General features: G+C 43.7%; 1 protein-coding gene across 1 annotated transcript in view; it reads right to left on the bottom strand.

The window, feature by feature from the left end:
• Positions 1 to 20,988, bottom strand: part of LRIG3 (leucine rich repeats and immunoglobulin like domains 3) — a 51,558-nt gene extending 30,570 nt beyond the window's left edge. The window contains exons 1-3 of the mRNA XM_061131073.1: positions 20,753 to 20,988; positions 14,829 to 14,900; positions 14,463 to 14,537 (exon numbers count right to left, since the gene is read on the bottom strand). Coding sequence (XP_060987056.1) covers positions 14,463 to 14,537; positions 14,829 to 14,900; positions 20,753 to 20,988 — 383 coding nt within the window. The remainder of the gene's footprint in view (positions 1 to 14,462; positions 14,538 to 14,828; positions 14,901 to 20,752) is intronic.
• Between the last annotated feature and the right edge of the window lie 1,483 nt (positions 20,989 to 22,471).

Here is a 22,471-nt window from a genome sequence, read left to right as displayed (position 1 = left end):
TCTTCCAGCTCTAAGGAGTTGTGGATTGGGAGGACAAATTCTGCAAATGACCAGGTTCGCTACAGAGGCTTCACACAATCATTCTATAAAATCGTAGCCTCTAACAGAACCTGGTCTCACTCTGGCAGGGGACTTCTTTCCTGTGGGAGTCCCACGGCCTGGCTGCCCAGTCTTTCTTGGTTTATTCTTATTTTCCTGGAACATATCCTTCACTAGCTTTCTAAAAAAATCAAGTGTAGAGACATTTTCTTTTTGCATACTTGGTAATGTCTTTATTGACAGCTGGGTGTGGACAGAGTTGAGATGAGAAATCCCGTTCCTTAGGATTCTGAAGACTGTTTTACTCTGTCACAACACCCAAGGATGTTAAGTCTGGGGAGCAGAAGAAACACTGCTTCTCAACAGCGTGTTTCTTAAACGGCAACAGGCGTCAGAACTGGGGTGGAGGCCTGCTGAGGTACTGCGTGTTGAGCCCCACACCCCGTGTTTCTGTAAGGGTGACCTGAGAATCTGCATTTCTACCAAGTTCCCAGGTGGCACTGATGCTGTGAGGTCCACACGGGGAGGACCACTGCTGACCCTTACAGGTGACCGGCTTTGCCTTTTAATTTTCCTCCTCTCAGAGCTTCTCCTCAATCGTGATATTCTAAAATTGTACAGTAAGATTCCCTCAGTATATGTCATTGTTTAAATTTTATTTGCAGGCACTCAGTACGGTCTCTCAAGTTAGAAGTGTGTGTTCTTCGGCTCTGGGAAATTTTTTTGTCTCTTTGATAATTTCCTCTTTTCTATTTCCACAGATGTCTCTTTGTGAATTCTAATTATATAGATTTCCTAGTTGATCCTCTAAGTTTCTTATTTTTGCTCTCCTGTTTTCCATCTTTTTGTCTTTTGGTTCTTCTTTTAAGAGAGTTTTTCAACTTTCTTCCAACACTTCTATTACCTTTTTAAAGTGTCTGTTATACTTACTTTTTAAAAAATAATTTCCATTTCCTCTTCAGTTTCAGCCTGTATTACATTTAACTTTAAGAGTCCCGTTCTTCTTTTCTGAAATATTTATCATTATTTACCATACTTTTCTTGTTTTGTGGATATAACATGTTCTCTCTTCTTTCTAGAGATACAGGTTGTTTAGAAGTTTCCTTGTCCCTGGTTCCCTTTTCCCATGTATTTCAGACTGACTCTGTTTATAGAAATTCTATCAATTATTACTATGTATAAAGTAGATAATGAATGAGAACCTGCTGTATACCTCAGGGAACGCTACTCAGTGTTCTGTGAGGACCTAAATGGGAAGGAAATCCAGAAGGGAGTGGACATGTGTGTACACACAGCTGATTCACTTTGCTGCCCTGTAGCAACTATACACGAATAAAAATTAATAACAATAAAAAAAAGTCAGTGATCACTGGCTATCTGCTCATATTTAGCGAAAAGCAGCCCCCAAAAGCTGGCTGAGCAGGGTCTGTTTCACAATGGATCCACACACATCTGTCTGACGCTCAAGCCCTCCAGCCTCAAGGCTGGTGTAATAAGCCTGACGGCTAGTCTCTAGAAAGGTGGACAGAAACATAAGCTGAGAGGAGGACTGTCACCCTGGTATTCAGACTGGACTTAACTTCCCTGATTGCAGAAGATGCTATCCTCAACCCTCACCCCTAGCCCCCAGGCGGGGCCTGTGCCCCATATCCCCAGGAAGTTTGTTTCAACTCTCTAGAAAGTAAACTTCCAGTTTTCTGCTCCTTTAAAGAGGACGATCATTTTGGCTTTAAGTTCTGGAGGAGGAAATCTGGAGGTCCATTTCACCAATCCCCCATTTTCAGTCCCATCCTGCACCTCTTTCTTGACCGGCTTTGAATTCCTGAAGCATCTGGAGAAGCATTTTTGCAGCAAGAAAGTGTTTGTTTATTTTGGGATCCACTCTCACTAAGCTGTTTACAATTCATGCTCTTGCTTGAAAAATTGTTGTGGCATCTTTTGTTTGGACTGTCTCCCCTCCTGTTTGTCTTCATTCCTGTCTGTGTGCATTTTAGTCCTTCATTTTCATTTTAAGGGGGTTCTTGATTAGAGCAGAGTGAAGCAAAAGTGCTCAGCCCACCAGACCTTATAAGATGTCTTCAATAGGCATCTGATCATTGAATAAAACCAGTTTTTCTCTAAAAACCAAAATAAAACCTTCCCTCATAAAAGTTACTGTAATGTTTTTTAGCAAAATATCATTCAAGTTAGATACTCTAGCAAAAATATTAGCCTATGTAAATTTCACCTTAAGATGATACTATGAACCGGACAACAAGGCATCATTATTCTGAACGTCAAATTGATAAAGAGCTATCAGACAGAGGATTCATCCCGAATGAACACATCAGGCTAAATGAAAGTCATTTTATTTTTTCTGATATGGTTCACAGACCAATGGACTAGGAACATCACAGAATGTCTTGGTTTAATAAAGTACTTAACGTGTCCTTGTGAACAAGAGAATGTACACGTGGTGGTGATGATCCTATAGGCAAGCGAGCTCACATGCTGAGTCTTTAGTCACAGACTGGCGCGGACCTTTTGGGAAGACGCTAAGTGGCTGCTGCTAAGTCTGCTGTCCATGTTTGTATGAATACAGATAGAGATGTGAATAATCAAGTTCACACACAATAAGACTGCAAGTGTCATGATCCCAAGCCACTCAACAGACTAAAATGATGGTCTAGAAGCAACTAGAGAAATTAAGCTGGGGAAAGGCAGTGTTTCAAATTTTTAATCAAGCATTTATAAAGGCCTACTTGGAGGCAGTTCTTAGGAGAATGACAATAGACTTGGGGATCTTGGCTGACCACAACTCAATATGCGCCAACAATACATCACAGTCCTTAAGAAGCTAATTCAATCTTACACTTCATTAACATCCCATATTCTGGTCAAGAGACACGGTCCACCGTAGTCTGCATTAGACACATCTCGGTTATTTTGCTCCGAGCACTGGGTTTTAGCGTCATACTAGAGGATGAGTGTGAGGGGAAGACTTCCAGAGTCTAGACCTACACTATCCAGCATAGTAGCCACGGGCCACGTGTGGCTCTTTAAATTAAAATAAAACTAAAAATGCCATTCCTCAGTCACGTCAGCCGCATTTCACACGTGCGATCTCCATATGTGCGGCAGCACAGAGACGCATGGAGGCCACGCCGTGGTGGACCACACATGCTCCTGTTATCACAGAAGTGCTCCTGGACCGCACTGGTCCAGACCCATGCCATCCAGAAAATGGGAACTGGAACTTGTGCTGGATTTAGGCAGCCCTGATAAGTTCAGCCTTGTAAGTGCTAGAATGCAGAAAATAGACTGGAGTTGTTCTCCCCAGTGCACAGAACCAGGAGAAGAGGCAGAAGCCACTGAGAGAAAGAGCCCAGCTTAACCAATAGAGTCCCAACAGTTAAAACTATTCCACACGGAATGGCTCCCCACGAAGGAGTGAGCTTTTGTCCCTGAAAGTGCTGAAGAGGAGGCTGGATAATCTCTCTTCCAGAGATCTCTCCACAGGGAGAAATGTCTCTTCTAATTCGAAGTTACAAGGATTGCATGCAAACACTCAAGACTAACAAGACACGGGTTCTGACCGATTGTATAATCTAGCAAAGCATTTCCCTCACCCTTTTACTGATGTTTACATATGGATGGTGATGAAGTGAAAGCAAGATAGAGAAGAGGGGGAGAATAAAAGAAGAGAGGGATTTATATGGTGGACTGACGAATGCCCTGATTCTGTAAACATGCATTTGTCTTTAAAGAGTACTGCCCTCTCTCCCAGGTCAATACCTTGTCACGGCCGTCAGTGATGAAACACAAAAGCACCTTATTTTTTCTAAAAAACTTATGCTCATTTTGATGCTAACTCTATATGTTCGTTTTGTTATAAAACCATTTAAAACTGCTTACCCATAGTAAACCTGACAGTCCAAGAATGTATACCAGGCTTATCCTGTGCTAGATGGTACTTGCCGTGAATATTACCTTCATATTTTACGCTGCCTTCAACCTCACTCTAGAGACTACTCTATCAGCTAAAGGTTTCTGGAGATGGAAGGAGAAGCAAGGCAGTTGCCTGGAAGTGCTAGAAAGGAGGTGCTAGTATTTATAACTGCCCCTTTTTTCATGTTTTAAATTTAGTACTTAAGCAACTTGCAGAGAGAGAGAAAGGGAGGTGCTGGTTAGAGCCCTGTGTCATGGTTCTGGTCTCTCTAACCAACAAGGAGAGCCTGAACCTCTGGGCTACGGAAGACAGCACAGATTGTGAAAGAAGGAAGAGAAGGAGCCAAAGTAATGAGGCCAGGAGAGACACATGTTCAGTCTTGCCTCCCCAAACGTGAAAAGCAACCGGCTGTGACTACTGTTTTGTCTGTCTTGGCAGCACAAGCCTCATTCAGCAGAGAGAGGTCTCTGGCAGGAGCTGCATTTGATACTTCAAAGCCGCCAACAAAAGGCTAACGTGAAATTGAGGGAAAGGATGAGAAAATGGTATAGGTTCAGGATAAACACCGGTAATACAGGAGCTCTTGCAGCAAGCTATACTGGAAAATCAAGCTTGAGGGCGAGGGGGTCAATTTTATGGGCTCCAAAATCACCACTGAAGAAAGGTGCCCAATGGGCCACCAAGTCAAATCTAAGAATGTTGTCACTTTGGAACAAAGTTCTGTTAATGAAAACAATTTTAAGTGTGTGCAGAGAGATAAGAACAAAAAGGTTAACTGACTAGTTTCTTCTGCAATTAACTCTATGTTAATTTGGACTGGGAAACTGATTCAGTCATTCATTCAACAAACATGGACTCTTTACCATATGCCAGGCGCTGAGCTCCACAGCAGGGTAGCAATGGGGATGAAGAAAGACATGATCTCAGCTTTTCTAGGGTTTCACTCTGATGAGGGAAATGGATATGGAAGAATCGCAAACATACAATGGAAAAAAAAGACTGAATATGTAACAAGGTAGACACTATAAACAGAGCAGCTATAACAATGTGGAAGGTGAACTTAGCAATCTCACTGGGGGAGGGTGAATATTCCAGGCAAAGCGATTTGAGGCAGGAACAAGCTGGCACATTCCTGGAGTGAGGAATGATTCTAGAGAAGGCTCAATGGGAAAAGAAGACTCAGATCACGCAGAGCATTGCTTATCTTGAGAAGGATTTTTGCTCATGACCTAAGAGCAATGGGAAATTCCTGAAGGGTTTAAAGAGCCACAACATGATCACAAATCTATGTTTCAAACACAGCCACTGTAAATGGAAATTCAAAAACCTAGCAAATGTGTATTCTGGGGATCAGTTCATGACTAAAAGTGAGGATAAACTCAAGAGTATTACACATGTGGCTCTGTGTACAGTTAACTCTCTTGTGTGCAAAATAACATATAAACATTTTAAAATCTAATAAAAGATTACAACTTATCATATTAAGATGCTTATGTGTTTGTTTTGTAAGACTTGGGCTTAGGGAGCCCATTGCCATGAAACACAATAATGTCTGGTTTCTTTGTCCTGGTGAAGGTGGTGGTCCTCGAATGCAAGTCCTTCACATATGAAAACACTAGTCCTTTTTATTCTCATCTGGAGAGCACACATTTGGGGATGAATTTTTCAGTTAAGATGCAAATTCCTTAGGCTTATCTACACCACATGTGGGTAAAGATGGGATACAGTTTGTGTCCACTTTATCAGAAGCTTGATTCCCCAGAAATTTAAGTTCTAATTTTGGCTGAAGCTTCTCTGCAATTCCTCTTAATTTATATGAGAGACTGATGACCTCGTTTCAAATACTAACTTATACAGACTTTGATTTAAAAAAACAAAACAAAACTGTTTTTACCTTTGAGTTTTTACCTCATGGTTATAAAATTACTTAGCTACACCATCACTTGAAAACATAAAAATGCTTGTCTTTCCCACATGCAGCTTTATTTCTGAGCTGTGGGCTATTAAAATATCAACATACTTTAAAAGTTATAAACTGAATGTAATGAATCATTTAAATAAACTCTGTGCCAAGAAACCAGGCAATAGTCTCTTAAGTCTCCCAAACTGATTTTTCATTAATCTGATTTTGGGAACATAACGAGAAATGCATGCCCATAGACAGAATTCCCACTTGATACAGTTCTGGATTCAATACACAGATAACATCATACTGCATTATTTGATTTCTAGTCATTAGTTCAATTCTACGCCTTTCAGCATACAGAAGTCAAGGCTTACATGATTCCCACTCCATGTCAGTTTCCTTTTGTGTTAAAATAGAAGTGTGGCCCTAGCACATAGCAGGGCTCAGGGGACAGACAGCCCTAAAGGTGGATGGATAACAGGTACTTGGCAAGTCTTAACTGTTAATTATCAAAGCTGCTTTATTGAGTTGACTATGGCCCTTGACTCTGAATATGAACCCTGCTTAATGACTACTTGAACAACAGTAGAGAAGCAGAATCTGTGCTAAATTGAACTGTAGTTACTTCATTCCCCTGCTTTAAAAAAAAGTCAACTACTCCCCAAACCTGTAAAACACCTGAGCCGATGCCTGTCAAAGTACCCAATCTCTTTTCGGGTCTAGACCTCACTCAGCCTTTCACTCTACGCGCTGAAAGGACAGCCTTCCTCTGCTTCTATCACCCAGGGCATCTCCTCCTTGGAGATGTCTTTATTCTTTACTGTGTCTGCCCATTACATTTATTCAAAGCCCCTGGACAGCAGAGGTCAAGTGCTATTTTTCTTTGTTCAGCATTCAGAACATAGAGCTTCCCCAGTAGCTTAGAGGTAAAGAATTCACCTGCTAATGCAGGAGACGCAGGTTTTATCCCTGGGTCAGGAAGATCCCCTAGAGAAGGAAATGGCAACCCACTCCAGTATTCTTGCCTAGAAAATCCCATGGACAGAGGATCCTGGTAGGCTACAGTCCATGGGGTCACAAAGAGTCGGACACGACTGACCCGCTGAACAGCAATGCAGCACATTGGAGTGCTTTGAATCCATCTTACGGTTATGGGAACTTCTGGCTGGGAAAGTTGTTCATTTATTAATCGTAGTTGAGTGGTGGTCTTGGTTTAGTCATTAAGTTGTGTCCAACTTTTGTGACCCCATGGAACTATAGCCTGCCAGGCTTCTCTGTCCATGGGATTTCCCAGGCAAGAATCCTGGAGTGGGTGCCATTTCCTCCTCCAGGGGATCTTCCCAGCCCAGGGATCAGACCTGCATCTACTGCATTGCAGGAAAAGTCTTTACCAGCTGAGCCACATGGGAGGCTCTTATTTGAGTGCTCACTGATTTTCTTTTTAAACTATTTGAAGAGAGCAAAAGTTTTCCTTGACCACTCATCCCACACGCCAAGCTCTCTCTCCCTCCCTCATGTATTGCCTCCAGGATGTTTCTAAATTCTTCCTTCCTCCTGTGACCCTCCCGTTTTAGAGTCCACGGTGCGCTGGCCCCCTCCTCCCCACTCCCCAGCGCACTCTGACGGTATCCGCAGCAGCTGCGGCCGCTCGCGCCGTCCTGAGTCCTTTCATGTACAACCTGACACTCGATCCTGCGCCGGGACCGCACGAGATGGACTGGCAGGCATCCACGCTGCTCCTCCCGATAGCCAGAGCCGAGTTCATGAGCTCTGCCTCAGGTCAGGTGGGTCATGAGCGTGAGTCAAAGGGAGCCGGGGGGCCCCGCCCCGTGCTCAGCTCTCTACTTCCACTCAAGGGCGGGAGACCTCTCGTCCACTGGGGTGTTCCATCAGACCCTCCTATGTGGCCGAGAATGGACTGGGCTGCTGCGGGAACAGACCCAAGTCCTACCCTGCAGTGAGACGGGACCAATGCCGAGGGAGAACCACATAGCCTTCACCAGTGGGACTTTCATATCTGAAGGAAGAAAGGTCATCACCCTTCTCCAAATTCTACAAGAACAACTGTTCCTGCCACACGAATTGCTAATACTCCCTATGACCCCGGATTGTTGTCTGTAGCATGTAAATCTGACCAGACCTCTGAGGGAAGGCGTGACTCTCACACCTTCTTGCATCCCCAAAGCATCTCCCATGCAGGAGGACACGTGATGAGATGGTACCACATCTCAGGCAGCATCAGGTTCTGAAGCCCGTGGTGGGGGGCGGGGGGTGGGTGGGAATCATCCATCATTGATACACCCCTGAACCCTTATCCGAGTGGTCCAATCCAATCCACAAACACCATATGCTCGTGCATGCATGTGCCAACTCCCTTTAGTCACGTCCAACTCTTTGTGACCTCATGGACCATAGCCCGTCAGGCTCCCCTGTCCATTTATTCAAGAATACTGGACCCTCCAGGCAAGAGTACTGGAGTGGGTTGCCAGGCCCTTCTCCGGGGCTCTTCCCGACCCGGGGATTGAACCTGTGCCGCCTACATTCCTGCACTGCAGGCAGGCTCTTGACCACGAGTGCCACCACCACATGCTCAGCTGTGTCCAACCCTTTGCGACCCCGTGGACTGCAGCCCGCCAGGCTCCTCTGTCCATGGGATCTTCCAGGCAAGAGTATTGGAGTGGGGTGCCATTTCCTACTCCAGGGGATCTTCCCGACCCAGGGATCAAACTCCCTTCTCCAGTGTCTCCTACACTGCAGGTGGATTCTTCACCCTTGAGCCGTTGGGGAAGCCCTTGGACCCTTGAAACACTAGCAGAGGTTTTTTTATGCAGACATGTACCCTGTCTCTCTCAGTAACTCTTGTAGGGCCAGTTTTTCCTTTGGTGTTTGGACACATCAATTGTGTGTTTTGCGGTTTTGTATTCTGAATTTTTAGCTCAGGACCTGATGAAATAGTTCACTCACATGCATTTCAGGCACAGTGGGCTAGAAAACATCTCTATTTCTGAAGACCAAAGTCATCCTCCGTGGGCTGAGACAGACAAACTTTGAAAGGCAAACAGAAAGGGAGCTTTCATCTGCACACTTGCATTTCACACACACTCCAGGACATGTGATCACCACGCAAGATTGGTGAGCGGAATCCGGTGGCTACTTAAATGACTTCTCTTGTGTTTTTCTTTCCTTTAATTATTATCATTGCGGTTGTTATCATTTATTTTATTCATTGCCAAGCATGCATAACTGAACACCAATAAGATACAGGTATGCTTTTTCTCCACTGTAAATGGTTAGCCTCTGCTATGGACTAAGTCTCCCGGAGGAGATTTGTTTGAATAATACTGAGTGTAGGTGCTGTTCCATAAATACTCCTTAGATCAATTCATATATTAATTAAGCACTGATTGTATGCCATAGGGGCTTCCCAGGCGGCACTAGTGGTAAAGAACCTGCCTGCCAATGCAGGAAACATGAGAGAGGCAGATTCGATCCCTAGGTTGGGAGGATCCCCTGGAGGAGGGCACGGCAACCCACTCCAGTCTTCTTGCCTGGAGAATCCCCATGGACAGAGGAGCCTGGCGGGCTGCAGTCCGTAGGGTCACAAAGAGTCAGACACGACTGAAGTGACTAAGCACGCATGCGTGCATGCATGGTTGTATGTGTGCCGTAAAACCTGCCAGAAGGAAAATAAGACAAAACCAGTTCATGGCCACATCACAGGTGGATATACAAGGCAAGAAGGGACCGGGCAGGACCGGGGAGGCTTGAGGAAATGACCTCTCCCTCCCCTCACGTACCGCCCAGGACCCTTCTCCTGACTCCCTCCCTCACCTGCAGACCCTGAATCAAGTGTCACCTTTGCAGTGAGCCGCTCCATTCAATCCCATTTAAAACCTAAAGCCCCCTCCTCATCTACCACACACACTCCTTGACATCCTCTCTCCCTGGCACTGAGCATCTTCTGACCACATTTCCACTTATTTTACTTCCTTTCTTTTTCCCCAAGAAGGTCAGCCCCAAGATGGCACAGCGTCTGATTTGTTCAGTGTTGAACCTCTGCCTTCAAACAGCACCGAGCACAGAGTAGATCTTGGTAAGTCTTCAAACGTCAGCCTTCCTGACCCCCCGAAAGGGCAGCCGACCTAGCTCTCTATCCCGTGGCCCTTTCTTTTTCTTCACAGCCATTATTGAAGAACTGAAGCTATCTTTTAAAGTTTGTTTACTAATTTTCTCTCATCCCTCACTTGGATGGAAGCTTCACGCTAAGAGGAAGTTTTTCTGCTTTGCTCATGGTTGTGTCCCCGTCACACTAACAGAAGCTGGCCCCGTTGGTTTCTTCCATAAATTCTGGCTGAATGAATGACGTCATCCCCATGCCCATGGCTCATGACCACGGAGCTCTCAGTCTATGGCAGGCAGGCTTCACTGTATTCTCTCCCCCAGTCTTCACAGCAATCCAGTGAGTTGGGCACTATTATTCTCCTCATTTTACAGGGCAGGAAGTACAGACTGTACCCTGCCCAAGGTTGCAAACTGGCAAAGAGAGGAGCTGGCAATTAACTGCAAGCCATGCAACTTGAGTCTTGCTTCTAATCACCGTTCTGCTGAATTGATGGCAGGGGCGCTGCAGGAGAACGGGGCGCCCATCACTTCAGGGCAGCTGGAGTGGCCCCTTCATCATCTGGCTCCGTTAAGCCCCTCTCCTGGCCACTGCCATTCTCCACACTAGAGTCTGAGCGATATTTTCCAATGGCAAAACTGATCGTCTCACTCTGCTTTACATCTCTTCAATGGCAGCCCATCCATAGAGCACGCATGTTGAGGTCCCACTGGCAAAAGGGATCAATATTTGTGATAACCTCCCTAGAAGGATGATACTGTCATCTCTGGAAAAATGACAGGTTATGAAGAAAAGGATGGACTTCAGGGAAATGATCCACTTTTGAGATGATAATGAGAAAAGGCTTGTTTAGTCTTGATAAGCTGACTTTATCAGTAATTCAGAAATATTTATGTAATAGCAGAGTCTCAGCAAGGTAGATGTCTTAAAACGGATCTACTTGGGCCCCACCAAGAAGCATTAATCTAGGTACATCTTTGACATTCCTTGACTTAAATCTTTTCAGGTCTTAAGATACCAGGCAAAGCATCTGCATTTTGGACAGCATCATATAAACCGTCAGTCAAGATAAGACCCAACTAGCTCTACTGAATGACCAATAAGGCCTCTTTGGTTCACCAGTAACGTTACGTAACTTACAGATTCAAATCTGCCCTAACTCAAGCCACAGGTTTCAAAAATGCCCAATATGCAACTTCCCTGGCAGCCCAGCGGTTAAGACTGCCGCAACTTCCATTGCAGGGGGCGTGGGTTCAACCTCTGATAGGCGAACTAATAAGATCTCACATGTCTGCTCCCCCCAAAAAGAGGAAAACAAAAATGTCCAATGCTTGGACAGCTTATGCCACGTGACAAGACGCCTAAAGAACTATCACATCTGATAAAATCACCTTGCTTATGCCAGGTCAACAGTTTTAGTACAGAATATGCTCATTCCAAAAATTATTCCATTTCTTCCCTTAAAATATACCATCCTGCCACATGTGGCTAGGAAATGAGGAAAAGTAAACACAAAACACAAACCACATTTCGCTCCCGGCAGGTCAGACTTTTGAACTAGCTCTGTGTGGGGTTCAGAGGAAAGAAAGACTATCCAGGCCTCTCACATCCTGCAAGTTCCCTAAGATGGTCAGAGATGAGCTTTGCTAGTGGGGAAGCTCAATGCTCATCCACCCATCATCCCACGATGCTGGCATTTCACCAGGCTTCCTTGACGTTACCAGAACTGGTCCCTGACTGAAATCATCTCCTGGCCAAGGGGTGACCGTTGACACAATCTTAGCCGCCGGCTCTTGCAGCTGAGAAGAGGAAGGTCTTAGCAGGCACAGTCTTCCCTGCATCAACCTCTCCAGCTGGGAGGAGCCCCCGCCACGCAGAGCAGCAAGCGTATGGGCACTGACATTAACCTTCAGGCTCAGGCTTCCCTGGTGGTCCAGCAGTTAAGAGTCTGCCTGCCAATGCAGGAGACAAGGGTTCAACTCCTGGTCAGCGAAGATCCCACGTCCCATAGGGCAACTGAGGCCACGTGCCACAGCTATGAAGACTGAACTCTCTAGAGCTCATGCTCTGCAACAAGAGAAGCCACCACAAGGAGAAGCCTGAGGACCACAGCTAGAGAGGAGTCCCTGCTCACTGCAATGAGACACAGCCCAGGTGCAGCAACAGGGACCAGGGGAAGCCAAAAAATAAATACATAAAAATTTAAAAAAATCTTATGCTCAAGACTACCAATGAGTTTTTTTTTTTTTTCAACACATCTTCAAATTACTTAACTTGCACAAATCACCCAGAAAAATGTCTTCCCTCACAAAATGTTTTTTAAAAATCTCGACAGGAGTCAAACAGTCTGGGGACCTACTGAAAAATATGGGATTTAATGGTGGTGCCATAGCAAATTTCTAATCTGAGCCACATTATGTAGTTTAACAATTTTCTTTTTTTTTTTTTGAAATTTCAGAAACGTATTTAAGTACTGACTTTCAGCTCTGGTTATTTTTCAAGTGCATCTATATAAACTAAAACAGTCTACCCTACACCAGACAGAAATTAACAGTGCTTTAGAAACAATGACTGTGTATTAAAAAATCCAGGAGGAAAAAAAAGAAGCCTACAGAAGAAAACAAAACATTTATAGAGGAGAACAGCCAGGAAAGTGAATTTTTCAAGACACTTCATAGGTATAAAAACAATTTTTACTATGCACATTGAATTAGCAGCCCCATGAGATAAATTACTCTTTACAGAGTCTGTGTAATCTAGGTAATAAACAGTATCTACCATTTTATTACAGGAACAAAGCAATCCCTGGTTAGATGCACTGCAACAAATTAAGGGAAAAGAAAGTGAGATTATTCAAATTCAGGAAAGACTACTCGGCACTCACTAAGGTGAAAGGCAAACAAAAACATGGAGAAGAGCTCAAATATTGAAGGTTTCTAATTTTCCAGATGTCATTTCAGTTTTCTAATTACAAAATTATAGCTTTAAAATGTAAAACCACCAGGTTATTTACTTCTGATAGAGCTTTCTAATTTCCTTACAAGTTCTTTCGCTTTCAACTCTATACCATGCCCAAAAGAATACTGTTTTTTCCTCAACCCACCCAGATTCCAAAACCCTACTGCAGACCCTCTCAACCATGAAGCATGCAACGACCCTCAAGACCCTTTCAACATGCTGACAGGATCTGCCAACACACAGGGCAAGGACAGCGGGGTGAGGAAGTGTCATTCCCTGGGATTTAAATAGGCCTCCTTGGTCAAACGAGAACAGCTAAAGATGTTAAAGATCCCAAAAGCAGTACTCCATCAGACTCCAACATTTTAAGCAATTGGGAAAGACAAAACAGGTATGAATGCTAGCATAAAAATCTTTCTTTAAATTCAGTGTTTATTTGTCAAATACCAACTTTTTCTTTTATTCCTTTCTGTTTCTGATCTTTGGAAAAACCACATCAGTATCAAATGTCACTCAGTTCTTATTCAAACAGAGGAAAGCAGACACAGCGGCTGCACCCGTGACTTAGCTGACCTGGGCTCTCAGTAAAAACAAACCTCTATAAATCACCAGATGTAAGCAATTGGGTAGTGATCACTTTAATTAATTGAACAGCTTTCCTGAAATTTACTGTATAATTTCAACCCTCCCAACACCTTTCCCAGATGCAACTAACAATGGTGGTTTTCTCCCTTAAGTTGTTTAAAGGAGGAAAACATTTTTAACTTCAGTGGCTTAAATGTATTTTTCAATTAATCAAGATGGATGTGGTAAACTACGTCATTTTACACATCAAACCATGCTACTTCTAAATGACTTTAAAGGCTGAAAGTCAAAATTATTCTAAAACATCTCCAATGTGTAAATATAAACACACCTAATAAAAATAAAACCCTAATAATACAGAAAAATGTAACACAGTTTTAATCTTATTTGAAAACTCAGATATGCAAAAGGACATGCAATGATATTTCTAACTTCAATCACCTACTGAATTTTAACTGTATGTAGCAGATAGTTTGATTTGATGTTTCTCAACTTGATTTCCACCGCAGACGCCACACTTAAAAGAGGATACCCCAATGCTTTCTTTTCAACTCCATTTCTCCTCCCCAAATAGATTATTCTCCACGGAACTATATAATACTGAATCCACAGATCCCAGGCCAACCATATAGTGATACCCGAATTTAAGTCCTAGTCTACCATAATCAAATACACATCTCTCATGTGAAGGTGGCTTCTCTGAATCTTGAAAGTCACAGCAGCAAAGGATGGCAATGTATAAAGCGTCTTTGCTACAATGATACTCAAAATTTAGGAGTGAGAGAAAAAGAGAGAGAGGCTAGGAAACAAGTTAACCAGTTTAAAGGAAGCATATTGCGCTTGTAAGATCAGTAGTCTAGCCCATATGAAACTGCTCTCATGGTCCATGCAAACATATATGTGAAATCCTTCTAACATCCACTTACAAGGAGAGAAGTGTAATATTTGCTGTAACTGGTCCTAAACTTGGAATGGTCTCCAATTCATTGTTGTTCAGTTTCCTATAAATGCCAAAAAGAGAGAGAGAAAGAGAAGCTGATTACACAATCTGTATTTCATAAAGGTGAAAACGTTATAAATTCATTTAAAGATCCCTCTCCCAAGTTAAAGGTTTTAAACACTGGGTTGGCCAAAAAGTTCACTCCAGTTTTTCCGTAAGATGGTATGGAAAAACCTGAATGAACTTTTTGGTCAACCCAATAATTACTGTAACCCAAATGCTCTTTACAATCAAATACTGTGATGGGTAATATATTTGATTCAAACCTCAAACAGGAAAGAGCTGAACTCACACTTCTCGAAGGCTGTGAAGGTGGCTCAAGGAACTTGCCTTGATGAAAGACAATCTGTTGTGACTTAAGTCCCTGTGGAAAAAAAACAAAAATAAAATTGTAAGTAGTTTCCAAAGATCACTAACAGTGCTTAATGATGTGCAAGACAGAGTGGATTTATGAACTCTCTCTCTCAACACCAGCTACAACATGAGAAATAATTGGTCTATCCTGTCCATAAACTAGAGGGCAAAATCCAAAATACAAACTCTGAGGACAAAATTAGTTTAGGAGGCTGGCAGATTCAAATGCTCCAACCCGCAAATGTTTTAGGGAGATGGTTTTTGGCCCAGGGTGAACAGATCTTTGTGAACTGGTTGTTTTGCCTCACCCTCCCCACCCCTTGCCATCTCCTCACTTCCAACCTGATATGATGAAGTCATAGCTTATGAAAAGTGGCTAATTAGGCAGGTTGCTGAAACTAAAACGTCTAAAGAAACCTTTTTATTATTGTAAAACTAAGTATCAAAGTCCTTATTACAATCAAAGAAAGTAGAAATTGCTTTTCATACATATTTGTTTCCCTGGATTAAGGCACCAAATTATTTAAAGTACTGGGGTGTGTGTGTGTGTTGAGTGGGTAGGACACATCCCAACTTCTCTGTGTGTGTGTGCGTGCGTGTGCGTGTGTTGCAAGGGTAGGAAACAAGCCAAACTTTGCCTTCCTGAATTTCCCCTAATCTCAATATCTCAATATAATGTGCAACTTAAAGCACATCAACCACCTAACACAGTTAAGCAGACTCTTCAGAACCCGTGATCAGATTTCTTTTCAATCATTAAAATAAATCTGCTTCTAACTCAGAGATTCCTTATAATTTAGTAACATTTCTACAGGACATCAGTATTCAAAAGAAAGCAAAACCAAATTCCTACATGTTCAGGGTTCTAGGTCAGGCCATCAGCTCGCATTCAAGAATCAAAATGTGAAACAAAATCTGGCAAAATACTTGGTTATAATGACTATGTGCCTTCAAACTGGTCTAATGAAAATGACATTGCTGAATATCTGCTGCAAACCAGCCTGACAAACAGGATGGGCGAGAGCTCTGCCCCTGAAAAGTGTGTACCCAATCCTACCAGGTTAATTTCTGCAGTGTTTAAAAGTGAGGATTTTTAAATAACCCAAGTGAGAGATAACCAAACTTGACTGGCGAAGAGCAGGAACCATGTGCTATCTACATAAGTGTGCCACTCCTGCTGCCTGCCCCCTGCCAAGAAAAACGCAGAGAAATCACATTCAGAGAAGCCCAGTGTACATCCATTAAGTAACAATCAGAAATCAGAGATCATTTTTAAGTCTTTGCATTTTTTGTTTTGAGAATAAACCTGGATCTCTCTATTTCACCTAAAAGGAAAAAAAAAAGTATTTTTTTTTTTTTGCAAAGGTTTTATTTGAAACATGTTTGCCTAAAGACCTACCAGACAGTAACAGACACGAGTAGATTTGTTCTGGTAGAGTTATAACATGAAGGAAAAAGAAAAAAAAAAAAAACCTGGCACAGTCTTTAAACTATAAAAGTCCTGCAATTACAACCACTGCCGTGCATGCTCCCCACGCTGGAGCCAGACACTTTCCCTCACGGCCCAGCTCGAGTCCATCTGGAGTTCATCAAGGAAACCGTGAGTCCAACGACTCACGTTGGGACTCAGACAAAAACCTGTGTGCTTTTAGCACCACAGACTGTCACAGATTTCCCACGGGCTTTAAAAAAAAACAACCAAGGAAAAGAGGCCTTCACCTGGGAGGTAGCCTGAATCAACAGAAAGGCTTATTTGGACTCACTTAACTAAAGAACCTTGCACTCAGCCTGTTAGGCTGCATCCCTATTGTTCAGAGGAAAGGGGGCACCCATCTGGCATTTCCAGCTTACACAGGTGATTTCCTTTCTAATGAGAAAAAAACAAAGCTTCCACTCTTTCATTGTTCTCAGGGCCATGCTGTGAGAAAAATAAAAGTTAAAAAAGATGGAGTGCTTCAACTTTTTCCTCCTCCCTACCAGTAGTGGGATGAAATCTCCAACAAAAGACCTTTAAAATGAGAAACTGCCTTCAGAGAACAGGGCACATGCTGGGGACCCCTCATTTCTGATCCATAAGCAGGAGCAGGTAACCTGAAATAGTTCAGTTACTGCAACACACTTCCATTCCTGAGTTTTGCATACTATTAAAACCACAGCGTATGTGGGAGAGAAAAAGAAACACCCCTGAAGTGACTTTTATTGCTAAATACTTGAAGCCTTGAAACTTTTAATGCACTTAAATTTAGGTTTCATACAGTTTATGTTTCAGAAATGATCCAAGGATGTCACATTTTTGTAAATCTTCCCTTGTATTGTTTTTTATGGCTAGATCACTAAAAATCACACTAAAAACAGATTCAACTTGTACCATGTCAATGTTTTCTGAAATCCCACTACAGTCAGTAAGGCAGGCAGATTCTTCGTGTTTGGAGTTCCAGTAATGAACATCCTCCCCAGGAAACCTTTTCTAAAAAAAACTTTTTGTAATGAGGTTAATAAATGGGAAAGGTGGTGAGGCAGAGAGGTGTTAACTATTTACGCAAAACTCAGCTGGCCAAACACTTGAAAACCAAACTCTACATAGGAGAGAGAAGTCTCTCTTCCTGCATATTAGCAAGCGGATAAATATATATGAAAATAATTCATTTACAACATTTGGTCCCAGCCCTCGTTTTCTTCCTTTTAGCATTTGGAAATCTGACTTCCAAGTCAAATTTTAAAATGCAAATCCGGCACAGCCTCTTAATCAATCCCACTGGGGCCTGCAGAGCTGCTAATTCAGCAGAAATCTGGAAAGCTGAAAAACAAAAAGCCAGGCTGTAGCTGTTTTAAGACACTGATCCAAAGTGACTCATAAATCAGCCTGCTATGTTCAAGTTTTCGTCTGGAAAATACAGAAAAACAGCTGTGAAAACCAGAAGGATTTTACCCCCCAACCCCAGCCCCAGTTCTGGTACGGACCAGAGGATTGATCACAGCAGACACTAAAGAAGTCACACCAGCAAAAAGTACCTTCCAAACTTTTTTTTTCGGCCTGAGCTCAGCTAACCCAAACCTTTCTATTGTGATAAGACAAATAATTCTGAAATTCCAGTGAGGTTTTAAAACTACTTGAAGCTCTTATTAACAACTGGGCAACTTTTCCCTCCTTTGGCTAAGTAAACATATTCTAAATAGCCCTCCTCTCTGGGTTCAGAACTCCTTGCAAGCACACAGCCTAGATGTAAACTCAAGTCTGCCTTTAAAGACAGTTGTAAGGAACGCTCAAAATAGTGACTGTTTTAAGAGCCACTTTCATTAAAATATTAGAAGTTCCTTTTTTAAAAAAAAAAAAAAAAGAGAGAACTGTGATATTATTATTTTACAGCTCAAACAATTCAACTTTTCACCCATGGGATTCTTATAGCCCTAAATCACAACTGAATAAAGTGGAAAAAATACATACACACATGTGTCTTAAAGAGATTAAATTTTTAACTTGCCAATTCAACAAATGAAACAGAAGCTACACACCAAACTTTTTCTGAAGAATGCTCTCATAAAATATTCCTAAGGCAAACTTTTACTTTCTTAATTACCTGAGGAAAAGGAAGTTAAGATATGGGGAAGAACAACATGCATTTTGCTACGTATTTCTAAACTCGGGGCCAATCTACCGAAAAGCTTTTCTAATTAAGTAAAATTTAGGCAGCAGCTATCTTATGCCTCCTGTTCCAAACACCAAATAACAGAGAAGTTAAAGCTCAATTCTATGCATTTTTCTGCTCATTTCAAAGGTGGAGAAAGGAGACCTCTAGAGCTTTAGGCACAAACAAAAGAAACATTGACAATAAAGAATCTAGACCACATGGTTTGGTGACAACTACAAAGTTGGTTACAAGTCACACATGTACAAGAATGACAGAACTGTCCAGTGAGTGATCACGGTGGGGCTTCTGACAACAGACCTAGTGCTTATTTGCACAAGTGGAACTTATTTTCACATACATTTAAGGAATGTGGACTTGTACTGAGACAATTTACTGCTGGCGGAAATGTAATTAAAGATTGTGCTAACCAAATAAACTGTAATTTGTTTTTAGTATGCCACCAAATTATCTGGAAAACAAAATCCTAATTAGGTCAACTACTTTTAAGACAACGTTTAAATAGGTATCAAACCCCTTTTGGTTTAACTCAACTCTTAATCTAGAGCACTACAGTTTTGAGACGTCCAATTTTTGAAAAAGACATTCACACAAAAATATATTGCACACCGGCACGATCCGACAGGCCACTTCACTCAGAGAACTACTGAAAGTCAGAGCATGTGAATGATCTGAGCCATTCTCAACACACCCCAGGAAGCACCACGTCCATTCTTTCTCAACCCTCTATTATTCATACGTGTTCACCTCCAGCCATTCAAATGTTCAGTTCCACATGTTGTCAACAGAGCCATTCACATCTCATGAATAAGGCAGCATGACCTCCGCAAGAGGCAATTGAACAGAATTAGCCACAACTAATTGAAAGTCTCCCTGTTTTAGGTTAAAGTCCTTATCTCCTTCTTCAACTGTAATAAAGACCACTAAACAAGACATCCCATGATAAGAGACTACATATCAGTCTAAAACTCTCTTCACTTCTTTACAAATTAAGGCACATCAACACAAAGCATATGCTTTTCCATAGTTGACAATTCTATATTTCACAAAAAGACTCTGGTGAGCATAGAGATTTAAAAACGCAGTTTTTTAAACAACGTGTCCAAACTTTCTACCACTACTATTTGGAATGTTAGGATAGTTGACTAGAAGTTTCAAGAGTTTCAAATATCCACTACTACACTCTGTTAGGCCCAAATCTGAGTATTAACGATGTACTTTGCTTCTTTTCAACAGGATAGCTACTTGAAAAGAAAGAAAGAAAGACAGACATACAAGTTTTGACTGTTAACATTTTGCACCAGTCCTCCAATTTTAACAAAACGAGGGCCCGGAGAGGAGACGACATTTGGAAAAAAATTAGCCTTTCCAACTAAACGACATTTTCTTCCTTGTTCTTTCACGCAGTTGGCAGTGATTTCAGGTTTTTAAGACTTCATAGCTAGCATCCAAAAACTTGCATAATAGCACCCAGCGCTCTCTCCTAAACCGCCCGGTCGCGCTGAGAAGCCCCAGAAATCACGCCTTCGGTTCTGAAAAAAAAACTCTAGTTCCTTCCCTTCCATACTTACTGCTCAGTCTTGCCAACTTGTTACCGGAATGGGGATGTGCTGCAGTTTGGTCGAAGAGGGGAGTTTATGGAATTTACTAACGCGAAATTAAGCGAGGGTAAAGAACAACAAAATGATGTCTACCATTGCTTGGATAGTGACCTAACCGTTGAAAGGGCTTCCCAAACGAAAGAGCGCGCTGGGCTCCTATAGCGCTGGGAACGCAAAAGGTGACTTAAACCTGTTAGAAACTATAGTTGAGCCGCGGGATCATACTCGTAAAGTGAGAACACAGAACTCAGGGCGGCCGAAGGGTGCCAGCTCTCCCGCCCCGGACGGGCAAGGGCGCGCATCTGAGCCCCCCTAGGCGAGCTCCACGCAGGACGCGGATTCTGCGCCCCGGGAGTTGTCAGTAGCTCCAACTCTTCGCCCAAGTGCGGCCGGGTGGGGCAGGCCAGGGCCCACCTGCGCGGTCCCCCAAGCGCCGGGGGATGGAGAGGGGCTGAGGCCCGGTCACTCCTTTTCCATCCCCGCGGGGCGCCGCTCGAGGCCTGGACCAAGACGGGGTGCCCGGAAAAAGCTGCCGCGCGCCTAGCATCCCGGCCCCTAGCCTGCAGTCACGAAACTCACGCGGTTCCCCCTCCGCCCCTTGGAAGAATACTTACAGCCGAGCGATCCAGGTCGGAAGCGGCTCGGGAAGGTGCGCCAGCCGCTGGCGACTGCAGTCCAGGAGGTCCCCGAGACAGCGGCACGGAGCGGGACACTGGTGCTCAGCGCCGACCCCAGAAGGCGGCCCCAGCGCCTCGAGGCCGCCGCCCTCGGCCGGGCCCGCGTGCCCCAGCACCTCGCATAGCAGCAGCCCCAGCGCCGCCGCGAGCGCGCGGAGCCTTGGCGCGCCCATCGTGGTCCCGCAGCCCCTCGCTCGGCCCGGGTCTCCGCAGGCGGCGGGCACTCGGGGCCCGGCACCAACTTCCAGCCGGGAGTGGACGCCCGCGCTCGGGGCCGCGTGCGCGCGCCCCCCTCGCGCGCTCGCAGGTAAGCCCCTTTTTTCTCAGTCCAGACAGCGGAGCTCTTTCGTGCCCCGGGGCAGCGACAGGGAAACCGAAAACCACGGCCAACGGTGGCAGAGTTGCAGTGGGAGCAGCGTCCGCGCACCGAGGCCCTTCTTGCACGCAAAAGAAACTTTTTCGCCTCCTCCTCGCCGCGGAGCGCCAAGTCCCCGTGCGCCGGGGCCGAGGGGCGGTGCTGCCCAGGCCCGCGCGCGCCCATTGGCCAGCAGGGGCTGTGGCCTTCGCGGCCACGTGACAATAACAAGGTTCCCGCCCCCGGCCGGAGCGCGGGAGAAAGTGGAGCTGAGATTGTAGGAAATTCGGAGTTATATTTTCCAGCCTCTCGGGCCACAAGTCTCCACTACGTCCTGGGAAGCATATATCAAATGGAGTTGAAGAGAAAAAAGGAGTGAGCAAACGAGTGAGCACTTTTTAGGCCAGCTTTCGGAGTAGGAGGTGTTTCGGGGCACTTCAGGAGAGCAAAGTTAAGTTCTGTTATTAGGAGACCTTGCATTCCAAATTTTAAAAAGAAGTATAAATTATCTTACCATCCACACAGGAAACAATGGTTTAAATAAAAATACAGGTTTTTTTTTTTTTTTTTAATCTTAAACACTGGTTGGGTTTTTTCCCATATGTCAGCTCTAATAGTAAAACGAATTATAAAATGTAAAAGTCATGGTATTAGAAACGGTATACTGAGTTACAAATAGCCAGCCTTAGTGCATTGGATAGAGCTGGGAGGAAAGTGTGGGAAATGACCTAGTATACTGCATTGGCAATCATAGATTGCATGCAATGAGTAAAAAACAAAACAAAACAAAATAAAGTAGTCACCATAATATTTTAAAGCCAAATGAAAACAAGGACCTTGGAGGAAAAATTGACATATGCACCATAGTTCACCTGTGCCTTGAGTGATGACAAATTGTGATTGAGAATGCTACCAGACTAGAAGTAATACTTACCTGTTCCCTCTGCTGGGGGATGATTCAGGCCTACAGGACTTACCAGTGAAGTCTGTACCCTGACTTACCCTTGCAGGTGACTGTGGCCACAGGAAATGATGGAGACCTCAGAGACCAAATGGGAATGCCCTCCTCCTCCGCTGGGTGAAGAGATACACCCAGAGAAGGTAACTAACTTCTTTGTAGCAAAAACTGAAAACTTACTTTAAACTTTCAGGAATTCCCTGGCAGTCCAGTGGTTACAACACCGTGGGCTTCCATTGCAGGGGGCACAGGTTTGATCCCAAGTCGGGGAACTAAGATCCTGCAAGCTGTGTGGCCATGGTCAAAAAGTAATAAAGTGCCACCAGATCAGCAGTGAGTTCAC

This window comes from Dama dama, chromosome 3 (assembly GCF_033118175.1).
Source record: "Dama dama isolate Ldn47 chromosome 3, ASM3311817v1, whole genome shotgun sequence".
NCBI classification, from domain to species: domain Eukaryota; kingdom Metazoa; phylum Chordata; class Mammalia; order Artiodactyla; family Cervidae; genus Dama; species Dama dama.
Note: the sequence above shows the minus strand (reverse complement) of the source record. Positions and strands in the feature narration are given on the sequence as shown.